This window comes from Plasmodium coatneyi, chromosome 11 (genome assembly GCF_001680005.1).
Source record: "Plasmodium coatneyi strain Hackeri chromosome 11, complete sequence".
NCBI classification, from domain to species: Eukaryota; Apicomplexa; class Aconoidasida; order Haemosporida; family Plasmodiidae; genus Plasmodium; species Plasmodium coatneyi.
The window spans coordinates 16,516-32,084 of NC_033566.1; the positions used below are offsets into that span (position 1 = coordinate 16,516).

The window sequence follows — 15,569 nt, forward strand, 5'->3', positions numbered from 1 at the left end:
CAAGAAAGAACCCACCTGCAGTCCATCGTGTCCTGGTGCCATGGTTTAGGTGGTGGTCATGGTTCCTATATGTGTATTATTTTTGTGTATAATAAAATTTATGTTAAATTTTGCGTTGTTCATAAAATTAGAAAAAAGAGAAGTATGCATATCCTTGGCTGTTCTATCATCATTAGTATATACCAAAATGTTCTCCTATTCCATGCTCGTTTCTTATTGTTCAAATGATAACATACATACACACACACATATGTATTAAATAATCATACACATATAGTTAAGTTAAAGGTAAAAACAAATATACTGGAATAACAAAATAAGGAATATGGATAAAAATTTTTTTTTTTTTTTATGCATTCCATCATTCATTTATTATACTGTTAAATTATGCGCAGTTACTGGGAAGCAATGCATTATTATATACAACATTCAGGTTTTATGCACATAATAGTGCAATTTTTTCCCAAAGAAACATTTTGCTTGTACTATTAATTTATGTTTTATTGTTATTAGGAGTATTCAAAATTCCTAACAAATATTGTTGAGCCTCTCTATATAGGAGAAATATATTTTTTCTTTCCTTCTTTCTCACAATATGTGCAAGTACTTATTCGTTTCCTCCCTGAGGAGCATGAATTTATAAAATGAAGGAAGGAAGTAGGATATAATACAGAAGGAATTGCGTGTTCATCGTATTACAAGAAAAAACAAAGAAGGGAGAAAAAACAGAAAGGAAGGAAGAAAAAAAGAGAAAATCTTCTTATTTTTTTTTATAAGAACACACACTTCTCATAATGTATGCACTTTATTCCTTCCTTTCCCCGTTTATAGTACCTTAGTAATAATGTTCCTACTTTTTTCCTTTTTTTTAACTTTTTTTTTTTTAAACGTTAGAAAAAATTGGAAGGATTGGAAGGAGTAGGGAAGGATTAGAAAGGTTCAGAATGGTTCAGAAAGGTTGGGTTTTCAGTTTTTCCTGCCTTTTTCATTGGGTACCAAATTATTATATATATACATATGATCACATATATATGTATTATGGTGATTATATATATGTCATGATGGTGGTCATCATTTTTGGTGTAATCATTTTATGCTGTTCCTTCATTCCATTTTCGATTTTCCTATTTTGTCCATAGGAATGCACAGGAATTCATAGGAATTCATAAGAATTCCAAACGGGGGGGGCTTAAGCGGAGCTTGAGGGGGGCTTGAGGCGATACACTCCTCTTTCTATTCACTACATATTATATATTATATATTATACATATAGAAAGTTTCCTATTGGGGCTATAATATAGGGTGGATCATTGTTATTTGTACAATTCATTTATTCATGTGTGCAAATAATAATTGCGATGTTGCGACGCAACACATTTTTATTTATGACTACAGGAAAAAGTTCTAGGCTAAATGTTCCATAAGAGAGTATGGGAACAACAACCGTATATAATCCACTTATTCTGTTGTCCTCAAAATTAGAGGGGAGTGGGGTGGTTGGTGGGGGAAAACAGTATATAGTAGTCTAGTCTGTACATAGGCTACCACATGCTACCATATGGTTCAAATTGTACATAAATATATGGGGGCACCTTATTCCCCTTCTTATCTACTTACCTAACGAAACTATTTAAAAATACTATTATGATGTTTTTTCCTTCCTATTTTTTATACAGAGATAGAATTCCCTCAAAAGGCGGGAGTTGGATGGTGGATGACACCATGTGGGATTGGGTAATGGGGATAAGGATGGAATTTTGTTGGTTATAAAAAAGTGGAACGGGAATGGAATGGACACATGGTTTCCCTTAAGGGGTTTCCACACCCCAAAAAAAGAAGGGGAGAGGGTGTGAATGACGTATGTTGTTACGTACCCCCCTTATATATGGGGAGGATGGGCATCCCCATATATACAGGAGGAACGTCCCATATATATGTATAGGGAACATCCCATATATATATATATGTTGGAGGATAACATCCCCATGTAGAACACCTCATATGGGCCTTCTATGTGGGGAACCACATGTAAGAACATCCCCCATATATGTATGTGTGTGAGAGGGGAACATCCCCCATATAAGGGGGGCATCTATGTGCGGAACATCCCCCATATATATGTATGTTGGAAGGTGGGGAACATCCCATATGGGGCATCTATATCGGGAACATCCCATATATGGGGGGAAAATCCTATATAAAGGGACATCTATATGGGGAGTATATCCCCCCTATATGGGGCACCCCACATGTGGGAACATCCCATACGGTGCATGTATGTGGAGGGAACCCCTTATGATGGATGATATTCTTCCAGCATATAAAGGGGGTATTAGTCACCTCCCCGCCCCTCCTCCTCCTTAGAATTATTCTTCAACAGAATGAAAAGAAAAAAAAGAAATAAAAAAAAAAAAGAAAATGAAGAATACTTTAATATATATATGTGCAAAGAATATAATCTACACTTGGAAGGAAATAAGATGGGAAGGGAAATATATAGCTCAAAAATAGTACACAATGTACACATATATACATATATATGCATTTATACAATGTATATGTGGACATACATATATATATGAAGTTAGTGCGTGCTTCATGTGGTGCTCCTACCAAAAATTGGAAGAAAAAAAAAGAAAAAAAAAAAGAGCACAGGAAAAAAAAATAATTACTACTGTTTGCTAATATAATCATATAAACGGAGAGAGTAAAAGTGTACTTTATAGAAGATGTTACTATGAATGAGCGTGCGCGCACATGTATTTCTTCTTTATTACACATATATATAATTAATCCAATTCTCTTTAAATACATGTGGTTCTTATTTATTCCACACATATATATATGTGTTCCCCCTTTCCACAAAGCAATTTGCACAATTCCTTTCTCCATATATAGAATTAATTAAGCTCTATTAATTGAGCTATTTACTTATATACACGAATCAAATGTATACCCTACGCCTGGAGGGGAAAATCCTCCATATATATATATAAACTATACTATATATGTATATGTGCACGTGTCAACAACTTCTTAATAAGCACCATTTAAGTGAGAATGAACTATACAATAACAACATGCATGCTAAAAATTCTTCTTCAGCTCAAAAGGAAAAAAGGAATGTACGTCCCTTCCTTCCTTTCTTCCTTCCTCATATACATAATAAATAAGTGAAGTAAATAATAATAATATCATATATTCCACAACGAACAATCATCGTACACAATACAATCACGTATAATAAAATGTATAAAAAAGGAACGTAAAAAGTAGGAACGTATAAAAAAGGAACGTATAAAAAAGGAACGTATAACGAAGGAACGTGTAATGAAGGAACGATTTAAGGAAGGAACGTATAAAGAAGGAATGTGTAAAGAAGGAACCTGTTTAGAGAAAAAAAGAAAAATTTTTTTTTTTTTAATTACATCTCCTCTCTCTTTCTGTTATTCTATTATTTCATTTGGGACCCTGTGTTCAGTTGTTCCAGTACATATTTCTGGCTTTAATTAAATATATGTGCATATGACGACTTAGTGCACATATGTATACTGTCGCTGTGAAAAAATTTAACAGTGTATAAATAAAGGGGAAGAATAGTAATAGAATATGTATTCATAAGAATAAAAATAAGCGCAAAGTATTCTTACTTACCTTGTGAGTGTATGAATAAACAGTAATTTGAAGGTTAAAGTTCACTATAAGCACTGAAGAAAATATATATATACACATAAACAATGGTACACAGAGAATACAATTCATTCCTCTATTAAAAAAAGGCATATGGATTAATATGTGTACATATAATGATCTCTGCTTTATATAATTAGGGGAATACGTACGAACATGTACATATATTTTATTAATTGTACTTGTAGGGTCCACCAGCGATTAGTTTACCTTCACGTCGGGCGTATGAGAACCTTAACATGAGTTGGGTAACACACTATTCTGATAAATCTTTGGATAGTATAAGGAGCAATCTAAAAACTATATTACAGAAATATGCGAATACCTCTGAATGTTTGAATAAAATTTTGGGTGCCTGGTACTACGTGAATAAAATGATGAGAGGTGCTGGTAATCCGTACAGTAAGGACCGCTGTCCTTTATTTTTTTATTGGATAGGAGAAGCAGTATATGAGAAACTCCAGGATATAAGTTCATTCCAGGCTGTTATGAGCGAAATATACAGGATATTGCAGTTATCCTCATTTGACAATAAGTGTACGCCTATATATAGCAACATCAAGGGACACGAATTCAAACAGAGAAAAGGAGTATTCGACTATTGCTATAACTTCAGTAGTCTGTGTGCGGAGCTAAGAGGAAGTGAATTCCAATATGTACAGGAATATTCCAGTAAATTGAAGGAGACTGATTCCGCCTATAAAACTGTGAACGCACGTTGTGCAAGGGGTTCCGAGGGAGATCCTTATTGTGGGGACTTTAATGAGAAATACGCAAAATACAGTAATGTACAATTATCAAGAGCGACGTGTGACGCAATAAATCCAGGTTCTTCTGGTACCGGTTCTACAGGAACTTGGAACCCAGGTTCTTCCGGTTCCGGTTCTACGGGAACCGGTTCTACAGGAACCTGGAATCCAGGTTCTTCTGGTACCGGTTCCACGGGAAACCAGAACACTGGTAGTCCAAGACCAGGCTCCACTGGACCCGGTAGTACTGGGCACCAGTCTCCTGGCTCTTCCGGCCCAGGCAGTACCGGAACCTGGAAACCTGGATCTTCTGGTCCAGGTTCCACGGGAACTTGGAATCCAGGTTCTTCCGGAACCGGTTCTACAGGAACCTGGAATCCAGGTTCTTCCGGTACAGGTTCCACGGGAAACCAGAACACTGGTAGTCCTAGACCAGCAGGTCTTGATGGTATCTCTGGTGGAGAAGGAAAAGGAGGGAGCGATGGTGGTGGTAGTCACAGAAAAGAAGGGGAAGGCGAACTTGGTGGAAGTGCTGTTATACCTGGTGCTGTGTCTGGTGGATTCGCCGCAATAGGATTACCTGCCTTAGCATACTTTTTTTACAAGTACAAATCACACCTCTTCCTCTTCTTCCTTAATAAACATAACCACTCTTCTGGAGCAAGCCGAAGTAAAAGGTCCCTTAGGAGAGAATTTAATGTTTTTGAGGGCGATGACTCAACAACCGAATATTCGTCTGAATATTCCCTTCCATATACCTCATCCACCAGATAATCATCATCATCCAGATGATGATACAAGATGGCAGATGGGTTGTTAGGTGGTAGATGCCTCGTTAGGTTGGTAGGATGGAAGGGTAGTGCTAGGGGTGGAAGGAAGAAAGGATCATTGTTAGAGGTAGAAAAAAGGTTGTTAGGGTGGTGGTAGGTGGAAGGAAGGAAAGTTGTTATGGGTGGTGGTAGGGTGGAAGGAAAGGTTGCTTAGGGATGTTAGAATGATGTTGTTAGGGGTGTTAGAAGGAAGGTTGCGTTAGGTTGTTGGTGGAAGGAAGATTGTTAGGGGTGGTGGTAGGTCGTGGTAAGAACGTTGTTTGGCTGGTGGAAGGAAGGTTCTTAGATGGAAGCTGTGCAGCGGGGTGCAGATTTGGGTGTTAGCGGTGGAAGGAGAAGGTTGCTAATTTTTTTTTTTTTTGAAGAAAAAAAAGAAAAGGCATATCGAATAGAAGAAAATGAAAAAAAAAAAAAGAAGAAAGAAACAAACAAACAACAAAAAAAAAAAAAGAAGGAAGAAATGTGTGCACGATGGTGCACTTAGCGGTTCTAGGTGAATTACTAGAGTTAAAGGTAGGACGGCTGTTAGGGGATGTGTACAGAATGGTGCACCTAAGGACGAGTGTTAGAGGTGAAAAAAGGAACGTAACTTCCTTTAGGGAGAAAAAAAAAAAAGAAAAAAGAAGAAAAATAAAGAAAAAAAAAGAAAAAAAAAGAAAAAAAAAAAAAAGGGAAGGTTGTGTTAGGTGGTTGGAAGGAAGGTTCTTAGGTTAGAGGGAAGGAGGAAGGAAGTATGCTGAGGAATGTGTCAGTGGGGTGCACTTAGGGGAAAGGTGTTGAAGAAATTATGATCGAAGGTGCATCTATGGTAGTATGTTCGGGGAAGTATGCATGGTGGAAGTAAGGGTTGTTAGGTGGTAGGTGTGCAGAGGGGTGCACTTAGGGGTAGTAGGTGTAAGGAATGCTTAAAGGAAGGACGGTTGTTAGGGGTGGAAAGAAGATTATTAGGGTGGTGGTAGGTTGGAAGGAAGGTTGTTATGGTGGTTGTAGGATGGTAGGTGGAAGGAAGGTGTGCAGATGTGTGCACTTAGGGGGTGTTAGGGGCGGATGGAAGGGATGTTAGTTTATTGAGGGTGGTAGAATGAAGTGGTGTAGGGATGTAGAGGTAGGGTGTAAGGGTATTAGAGTGAAGGATTTTAGGTGTGTTAGAATGATGATGTTAGGGGTGGCAGGTGGAAGGAAGGTCACTTCCTTTAGGGAGGGGTACACGCGAAGGGTGTATTAAGAAAAAAAGAAAAAAAAAAAAAAGAAAAAAGAAGGAAGGAAGAGGTATAAAAAAGGAAGGTTTAGGTAAAAAAAAGAAGAGAAAGAAAGGTGTAAAAAAGGAAGATTTAAAAAGAAAGAAAAGTGCAAAGAAGGAAGGAAAGAAAGAAGAAGGAAGGTGTAAAGAAGAAAGGTGTAAAGAAGGAAGGAAAGAAAGAAGAAGGAAGGTTTAAAAGTGTAAAGAAGGAAGGAAAGGAGGGTGTATGGAGGGAAGGTTTAAGGTGTAAAGAAGGAAGGTCTAAGGAGGAAAGGAAAGAAGGTTTAAGTTGCAAATAAGTTAGGTTTAAGGAAGAGAAAGAAGAAGATTTAATTAGGGAAGAGAAAATTGACAACATGAGCAAGGAAAAATTATTAAGTGATCTAATACATAGGTGGATAGTGAAAAAGGATAAGTGGATTGAGGGGGAAGTTAATGTAATAAGGAAAAAGTGAATTACAGAAGGAGGAGCAAATGCGTGTATAAATATAAATGTGTGGGTTGATCCCAAGGGGAAGGGGAGACTTCTTTGAATAGAGCGCGTATATACATGGGACCCTCGCTGTTTACTCATTCAATCTTTGCAGAAAGGAATATGGGATGACCTGGAGACAATATTTAATAACCTCCTAGAGACTCTTAAGGGGGAGCAACGGATGATAGCAACAATGTGCGAAACAGGAATGAATAGTAACTTCGAGAACATAGAACGATGGGGTAAGCCAGAAAAGGAGTTATGCAAAGCGATGTTAAAAGTGATGTTGTACACCAATGGACTAACGCAAGATTTCGGAGGAAGAAAGGGTGTGAGAGAGGAAGACGATGTAGCTACTTATTTTAGGTGCTTAATTGGGACTATTACATTAGTAGAGTTGTATAAGGAACATTGCTTATTTGATAAAGTGATTGAACATGTGTCAGGAGTAGTGGGGGGAGGGTTGGTACTTGCTGGCGGGGGGAGGACTGATAGTCTTTGTAAGGGTATAGATCTGAAAATAACGAGAATGGGGGGTCAATTAATCGGCAAGACTATAAAAGATTGGGTGCAGAATGAAATAAAGGAGGGAGATAGTGTAAAGAGGAAGAATAGGGTGCAGAAGTATGCAGACGTTATGAACCAAGGAAAAAATTGTGATGGAAATGAAGCTGGAAGAAGCGGTAGGAAAGAATCTGAAGGGAATGGCGACAGTAATGAAGGAGATGAGGAAAGAAGAAAATAGACGCAATAAAGGAAATAATGGAGAATGAAGATTTTATATCACCGAAAGGTGCAGAAGAAGTAATGAGAAAAGTGCAGGATGAGGAAATAACGGATGACGAGCACCTGGAAGAGAACGTCCATGCCAAAATTGAGGAAGAGAAACTGAAGGAAGAAGAGGAGGAAGAAGAGGAGGAAGAAGAGGAGGAAGAAGAGGAGGAAGAAGAGGAGGAAGAAGAGGAGAAAGAAGAGGAGAAAGAAGAGGAGAAAGAAGAGGAGAAAGAAGAGGAGAAAGAAGAGGACGGAGAAGCATCTGAAGAAGAACCACGGTCGGACGACACTGCTCAAGCAGAGGACCCAGGTAAGGATACAGCATCTTCTTCCTGATATTGTCCTTGGTCCAGATCTTCTCCGTATGGATAATGACCATATTGTGTACCATAACAGTTGGTGACGACTCAGCTGATGGTCCTACAAATGTTAAAATGGTTGGTCCTTCAGGTGTCATTACAGTTATTGATATTTAAAGCATCCCCTTTCTCCTGATCCTCCCTCTCAACAGATCAGAATCCTCAAGATTCACAGAAATCTAAGCAGGATGTTCAGCCGGTTGTCCCTGAGGCACCTCAATCTCCAGGTATGAATAATAAGGGTGGGAATAAAGAAAAAAGAAAAGAAGTGTTCCCTTCCTTCCCCCTTCTAAGGAAGGACCTTTCCTTTCCCTTCCTCAAAAAGGAAGGCAATGTTCCTTCCTTTCTTCCCAAAGAGAAGTAATGTTGTTCCTTCACTTTTCCTTCACTCCTACCCTCTCCTTCCTAAGGAAGAGAAGTGAAGTGAATTCTTCCATCTTAATTCCCTTCCTTTCTTCCTTTCATTCTACCTTCCTTTCCACAAATCACCCAACAACCCTTCCTACCACCACCCTAACAACCTTCCTTCCTTCCACCACCCTAACACAACCTTCCTTCCACCCTACCACCATCTTAACGACCTTCAGGAGTAAGTGCGTGCACCCAGGAAGGGTACACCTACAACAACTTAGGGTCATACTATCGCACTACATTATATGGAAACAACACTTGCACCCTTCCATTTTCTTCCTTTCCCCGCACTACTTCAGGTTCAGAAGCTGCTCCTGCTGCCCAACTCGGTCACCGGATAAACCAGCCTAATATTACTTCATACCTCCCCCTTGCTCCTGCCGTGCTTGGTATTTCTATTATGAGCTACTTGCTATGGAAGGTAAGTAAAAAAAACACTAATACAAGAAAAAAGAAAGAAAAAAAAAAAAAAAAAAAAAAGAAAATTAAGGTGAATGAATTAGTTGGGTGTGTTTGTAGGATTTTGCATTTTAGGGTGTGTGTGTGTGTAGGATTTCACACTTTTGGCTTGAAGTGGTAATTACTCTTGCGTGAACAAACATTTCACACCCCTATTAATGAAACATTTTTTTCCCTTTTTTTTTTTTTTTTTTTTTTTTGTTCAGTACTTTAGAATGCTTCGTAAAACAAGAAAACGTTACAGAAGAGCTCATCAAGGACGTGGTCCATCCTTAGAACAGCAGACTGTTGACCATGTGGACGACCAAGATGACGGTCCACATGCATATACCTTAGTCAAGGAACGAAGACATCCTCGTTCTACGCCAATAAAAAGGAGGAAAACACGGGGCGTTGATCGTCTTGCTGGTCGTCGTGGTGTACGTCACCGCATGATTATTGATATTCATTTAGAAGTCTTAGACGAATGTCAAAAGGGGGACACCAAACTGGCACAGGAATACTTTTTTGAAATTTTGGTTAAAGAATTTATGGGAAGCGAATTCATAAAAGAAGACTTTGTTCCTAAGGAACAAGTTCCAAGTTCAGATTTCGGGTTTAGGGAAGGAAGACTTTGTTCCTAAGGAAGATGTCCCTAAGGAACAGGTTCCAAGTTGAGATTCCGGGTTTAGGAAGAAGACTTTATTCCTACAGAAGATATTCGAAAGAAAGGAGTTCCTAATGAAGATATTCTTAGGGAAGTTATTCCTAAGGAACAGGTTCCAAGTTCATATTCCGGGTTTTAGGGAGGAAGACTTTGTTCCTAAGGAATGTGTTCCTAAGTAACGTGTTCCTATGGTAGGGGTTCCAAGTTCTGATTCCGGGTTTAGGGTGTAGTAAATATTTTACTTTTTTTTTCTTTTTTTTGTATGGAAGTGTTTAGATGTTCATGTGTAATTACTATATATGCGGAGAAAAAAAAAAATTTTTTTTTCACTTTATTTTGTTTTTTTTGGTAAAATGCTTTTTTTATTGCAGATTAAGAAATACTTATTCATTTTGTTACAAAAATTTTGATTTCATAAATTTTCTTTCTGTTTTTTAAAATAAATAATTTTTCAAAAAGGTCAGGAACTTTTTCCGTATCCGCGCCCCTTTTTGGAAGTACCTTATGTCAAGTTGTCATTTAAACATACAAATGTACGAAGGAAAAAAAGGAATGAAATATGAAGAAAAGACGGAAGGAAAAAATAAAGAAGGAAAAAAAATAATAAAAGAAGGAAAGGAAAAAAAAAGAAGGAATAGGGGAAGGAAGTGAAAGTGCCATTGTGTTTCTTACATTTGTATGAACTCTGTGCTGTTATTTATGTTCGTCCCTTCCTTCCTACGAAGGGGGCCAGGAAGGAAACATTCCCCCTTCCCTTCCCCATCCAGGTTACATTGTAGGTGTTACATGCGACTGTAGCCTACATTGTTCCTGTGACTCGGTCCATTATTTATTCTTCCTCTGGATTGTCTTGTGTTGTATGTCGAAGAGCGTACCGTAGAATTTCCTCCTGATAAATCACCTATTGTGGAACCTTCAGTTGCTGAATCGTACGTTGAGGTGTCTTCTGTGAGTACATCAAATTCATTCCTTGTGAACCTTTTATTTCTTGCTCTTCTTCCTCCTCCAGAAGTGTGGTTACCAAACCAAGAAGACCATGGTTTATACTGAAGGGAAGGAAGGTTGTTAGGGTGGTGGTAGGTGGGTTGTTAGGTGGTAGGGTGATCGATGGACGGAAGGGTTGTTAGAGTGGTGGTTGGTGGTAGAAAGAGATACTATTACTTATATTATTTCGCTCTTTAATTGTGAGTGTTATTTTACCTTATATAATAAGAAGGGAGCGACTGTCATTCCAAGTGTGCCAAAGATGGAGGTGATGGAAGAGGTGATGGTGGCATTGCGAACAGCCTTGTCTTTTTCTTGCAACAATTTTGATGTTTGCGAATTCAGTAATTCCGCATTCACGGAAGAGCATGACTCATGTTCTTCTTCTGTAGCTTTTGGCTTAGATGTTAATGTAGATTGCAATGTTGATAGTTTCATTTGAATTAGCGTATTATTTTCATTCCAGAAACCTTTGCAATATTTATCAGGATATAACGTACAGAGTGCACCCAGAGCATTATATGCTGCATCAACTTTCTTCAAGTACTGGGTATATGTCTGATGGCAGATAGTTTTACAACTCTGTACTTGCCCTTCTATAGTTCCGCTGTCATAATGGAAGTCATATAATTTCTTCATTAAATCGAACAGCAGTTTGTCAACACCTTCGTAATTAACCTTACAGTTACCTTCGTAAGAAGTTTCTTGTAGTGCCGAGAAAATTTTTTCTACGAATTCTTTTAATTTCTCATTACTTTGATTCTTGAAGAATAAATCTCCCAACCAATAATAAAAGAAAGTACAACGTTGAATTTCAGAGCTTCCACCTGTTTTGTCGTTACGTGCATAACAATAGGCATGCAAAATTTGATCCTTTGAACCAATGGTGTCGGGGTAATTACTCCTCAGTGTACTCTCTAATTGAGTCCCTAATGAAACGGTCTGTCCACTAAGGAAGGTACATTCATTCTCATCGGCCTTTTCGAACTTATCATAAAACTCTTCCTTTGAGGGTAGTTTTCCCTCATCGAGTGGCTGCAAACATAATTAATATAATATATATATATGTAGACATATATATATACACTCCTTATATTCATTATATTATGTACATGGAAAATTGGCGTATTCTGTACATATTCATGTACCCATATGGAAGGACACATATAAGGCGTATTACTGTTGTCATTGTTTATGTGCGCTTTTCAGTGTACGTAATAAAAATTATGCTAAAATTGTTCTTCGTATGTTAATACAGAATATATATTTAGGCATTTAAGTCGTTCAATAATGATTGTAGTTAATGAGTACGTCACATGTCAAAATTTTTATTTTTTTCCCTGTAACACATATTCATGAATTCCTGCATAACGATAATTCTCTATACACATATATGCATGTGAATCTGCAGCAAAATGATTATATGTGCTCATATATATAATTTAAGGGAAGAAATAATATAGGAACAAATGTTTTCACAGTAATAAAATAAAATAGAACGTGACCGGGGAGGTGAAAGGGGAATGAATTGGGAAGGGAAAGAATAAATTCATCTTGCCCCTATACATTCTTTATGCGCTCAGTGTATTTTTATATTTTCATCATATTATTATGTTGTGTTATATGGGACTATTTAAAAGCATCGTTCCTTTCTTTTTTTTTTTTTTAAACTTAACTTTTATTTTATTCAATTATTGCTTTCATATAGGGAAGGGAGTGTAATATATTATTTTGAAACTGAAATTCTCAGTATGCAATGTTTATTTATGCTTAATTGTTATTTCAAAAGGGGGGTTTTCATTAAAAAGTTGTTAACATATAGAGAGTTAATACGTTCATATCACCCTTTTTCCCCCCTTCTTTTTCATCTTTCCATATGTGTACATGCAAGCATAATTATTAAAAGGAGAGCGTGAACATTTATAAAATAACTAAGGGAAGTTTATTATAAGGAATTATGTTAATTACGGAAGAAGAGGAATATATACATTCCCATAGGAATAACGTCCCTCCGTATATCCCCTTCCTTTCATTTATGACCGTTCAATTATGATAACTTATTCTTTTTTCCTTACTCCTTTAAGATTGCTCAGTAGTAATAACAATTCCATTTTATTCTCTTCCCCCTTTTTTCTGTTCTTTCCCTTTAAAATTCGGTGGGCATACACCGTAAGGGAGTCATTCACATGCATGAAGAATGTGCATATTATTTTATGTGAGCTAACATTCTCCTTCCCCTTTCGCTTTTTTTTTAATTTTATACGATATTTTAAAAGTTATACTGCACCACACCACACACCCCATCTTCCACTTTCCTTTGTATAAAATGTTCATTAAATTTTTTTTTTTTTTTTTTCTCTTACAACAACGTTTTTTATTTTTGTGTAATTTTTCTATCTTTCTTCATAAATATGAGAACACTTTTTCAAAAATGTCCGTACCCTTTTCTCCTCTTTTTTCATGCTCTTCTATGTGTACATTTCCTCATTTAGTTATATATACAAATGTAAAACAAACAGAAGGAAGGAAATATGAAGAAAAGAAAGGAAAAAAAGAAGGAACGAAGGAAAGAAGGAAAAAAAAGGAACAAATGAAAAAAAATAAAAAACATTGGAAGAAAAAAATGTCATTTATGCTTCCTTTCCCTTACACACACTGTTTATAAAATTCGTGCTTATTTATGTCCCTAGAGGGAGTGAATATTACGTGGCATGATATTTTATATTGGTTCTTTGCTTTTGTTGTTGCCTGTGTTGCCGCTCTTGTTGCGTACTCCTTCTATTATTATTTCCCCTATTCCTTCCGCCACTCCTGCGCCGTCCATCATTATATAAAGTAGAATCATCTGTGGAATCAGCTATACTTCCGCCGTACGTTGAAGAATTCTCTGTAGAATATAATGTTGTGGAAGTGTCCATTGTTAGTGTATCAAAATCATGTTTGGTAGTGGATCTTTTTTTTCTTGTGTTATTTCCATTTTTCCCCCCAAAGGTGTTACGTATTACAGGAGGTAGAAGATCATACTGAGAGGGGGGGGGTGATAGGAAAGGAAGGATGGAAATGTATACTTCCGTATGCATATACGTACTTACATATACTCCATATATGTATATATGTACATATATACATATATATATATTTTTTTTTTTTCTAATCGTAGGGGAAATAATGGTTATGATCATAATTATGTAATTATAATTATGTACTTATAATTATAATTGAAATTATAATGCTAATTGCACTACTTACTTTATATAAAAGGAAAGCTACTGCTGGTAATGCCCCTATTCCAAGTACAGAAGATACGATAGGAGCGGCGGTTGCCGATCCGGTGGACACCACTAATGTTGCAGCTTCAACTTCCTTAGTTTCTGCTTTGGACACATCACATCCTGCTTCGGATGAATGTTGTTGGCAATATGTTTTATATGTGTCCCTGAATTTGGTACAATATGCTCTAGTGGTGGTGGGACCATCACCACTAATATCACCTTCGACCAACCACCTACGACATTGTTCCTTCACTTCGGAGGCAGAAGGAACTTTAGGGGAAGTTTCTCGGCCTCCTTGTTTATAATAGTCCCCATCGCAAGATTGATAATACTTCTGTAGTGTCTCCTGTTTTGGTTCATAGTCTTGACTATGGTCGAATTTTATTTTTTCCTGAGAGAAGTTCTCCCAGCTATTATGATGGGTTAAGGGGTTACATTTACATTCATTTTCACGGAGAACTTCTTTCAGCGCTTCGTAAAATTCTTGCATGGTTTGTGACAACACTTTTCGCGTATGGTCTCCATTTACATTAACCTTATTTCCCAACCAATAATAAAACCAAGAACAAATTATATCATCGGATGGATGAGTCTCCTTTATTTTGGATACTAACTTCCAAGCACTTATAGTGGTAGCAGCGTAATGTTGAATATTGATATATGTACCTAACTTGCTTTTTAATTGTGTTTCAGAAGCGTCTCCACTTTTGACAAAGGTTCCTCCGCTGTCCAACATGTCATAGATCCAACCTGAATATAGAACAGGTATCACTCCTTCCATCTGTAAATGTGAAATTACAACATGTACTTGTATATATATGGATATACCTATATATATATATACGATGTATGTATATGTTCACAGCACAGATGAGGAACTAATTCACACTATTACATCATCTGGTGCCATGATTTATGGTTCATATATATTCTTGTTTATATATATGGTGAATTTATATTAATGCATTTTCATTCGTGCATGTGGGCACATACGTTTAGTATAAAAAAAAAGGAAGGGTGGTGGTTGGAAGTGAATATAAAAAAAATTTTGCTTGCTTCCTTCCTTTTATTATATTTACCACTTCATTTCTCAAACAAATGACAATACACATATATATACACAATTGTGAATCCAAAATTATTACATATGTACATAGCTAATACAAAGTAAGACTATGTGCGCCAAGGAATCTCTCTTAATAAACAAAAAAAAAAAAAAAAAAATGGAAGGAACAACATAAATTCTCCTTATATACTTCTTCCTTCATGTATTGTACATTAATTCTTTGTTCAGGTACTCTTTTCCTTATATACATTCACAAGCTTCTGTTACTGTGTATATATATATATATAAGAAACCAATTTCATTTAATGAACATTTTCAACATGCACCACTTATTAACGCATGTTCTATTGTTATTAATGCATTATTCAAAGTTATAAACCACCACAATATACTTTTCCAATGGATGCAAAGCACTCTCTTCCACTTTTGTATATACACATTTATCAATATTCTATGGGGGAATCGTAGATCCCATGGAATGAAATGAAAAGAAGTGTAGTATAAAGATTTATATACATTTGCACATTCAGTATAAAAAGGAATGGATGTAACTTCCCTTCATCATATTTTCTATAGAATACTCTTTTCTGTTTATGATGGATTCGTAGAAATAC

The 15,569-nt window shown here is 36.6% G+C and overlaps 3 protein-coding genes across 3 annotated transcripts; 1 reads left to right on the forward strand and 2 right to left on the reverse strand.

Moving 5' to 3' along the window:
- Positions 1 to 7,791: 7,791 nt before the first annotated feature.
- PCOAH_00031710 (SICA antigen) lies at positions 7,792 to 9,610 on the forward strand (the record flags this gene model as incomplete). The annotated part of the gene is made up of 4 exons (XM_020059971.1): positions 7,792 to 8,068; positions 8,270 to 8,344; positions 8,828 to 8,949; positions 9,194 to 9,610. The coding sequence occupies 4 exons, from the start codon at positions 7,792 to 7,794 to the stop codon at positions 9,608 to 9,610; spliced, it is 891 nt and encodes a 296-aa protein (XP_019915794.1).
- Positions 9,611 to 10,307: 697 nt separating this feature from the next.
- On the reverse strand, positions 10,308 to 11,806 carry PCOAH_00031720 (KIR protein; the record flags this gene model as incomplete). Its single annotated transcript, XM_020059972.1, has 4 exons — positions 10,308 to 10,350; positions 10,420 to 10,679; positions 10,834 to 11,652; positions 11,798 to 11,806. Coding segments are annotated over 4 exons (1,131 nt in total), but the record flags the coding sequence as incomplete, so codon positions are not given.
- Positions 11,807 to 13,319: 1,513 nt separating this feature from the next.
- Positions 13,320 to 14,670, reverse strand: PCOAH_00031730 (Uncharacterized protein; the record flags this gene model as incomplete). The annotated part of the gene is made up of 2 exons (XM_020059973.1): positions 13,320 to 13,640; positions 13,867 to 14,670. 2 exons carry the CDS (start codon positions 14,668 to 14,670, stop codon positions 13,320 to 13,322), a joined length of 1,125 nt encoding a protein of 374 aa, XP_019915568.1.
- Positions 14,671 to 15,569: the final 899 nt, after the last annotated feature.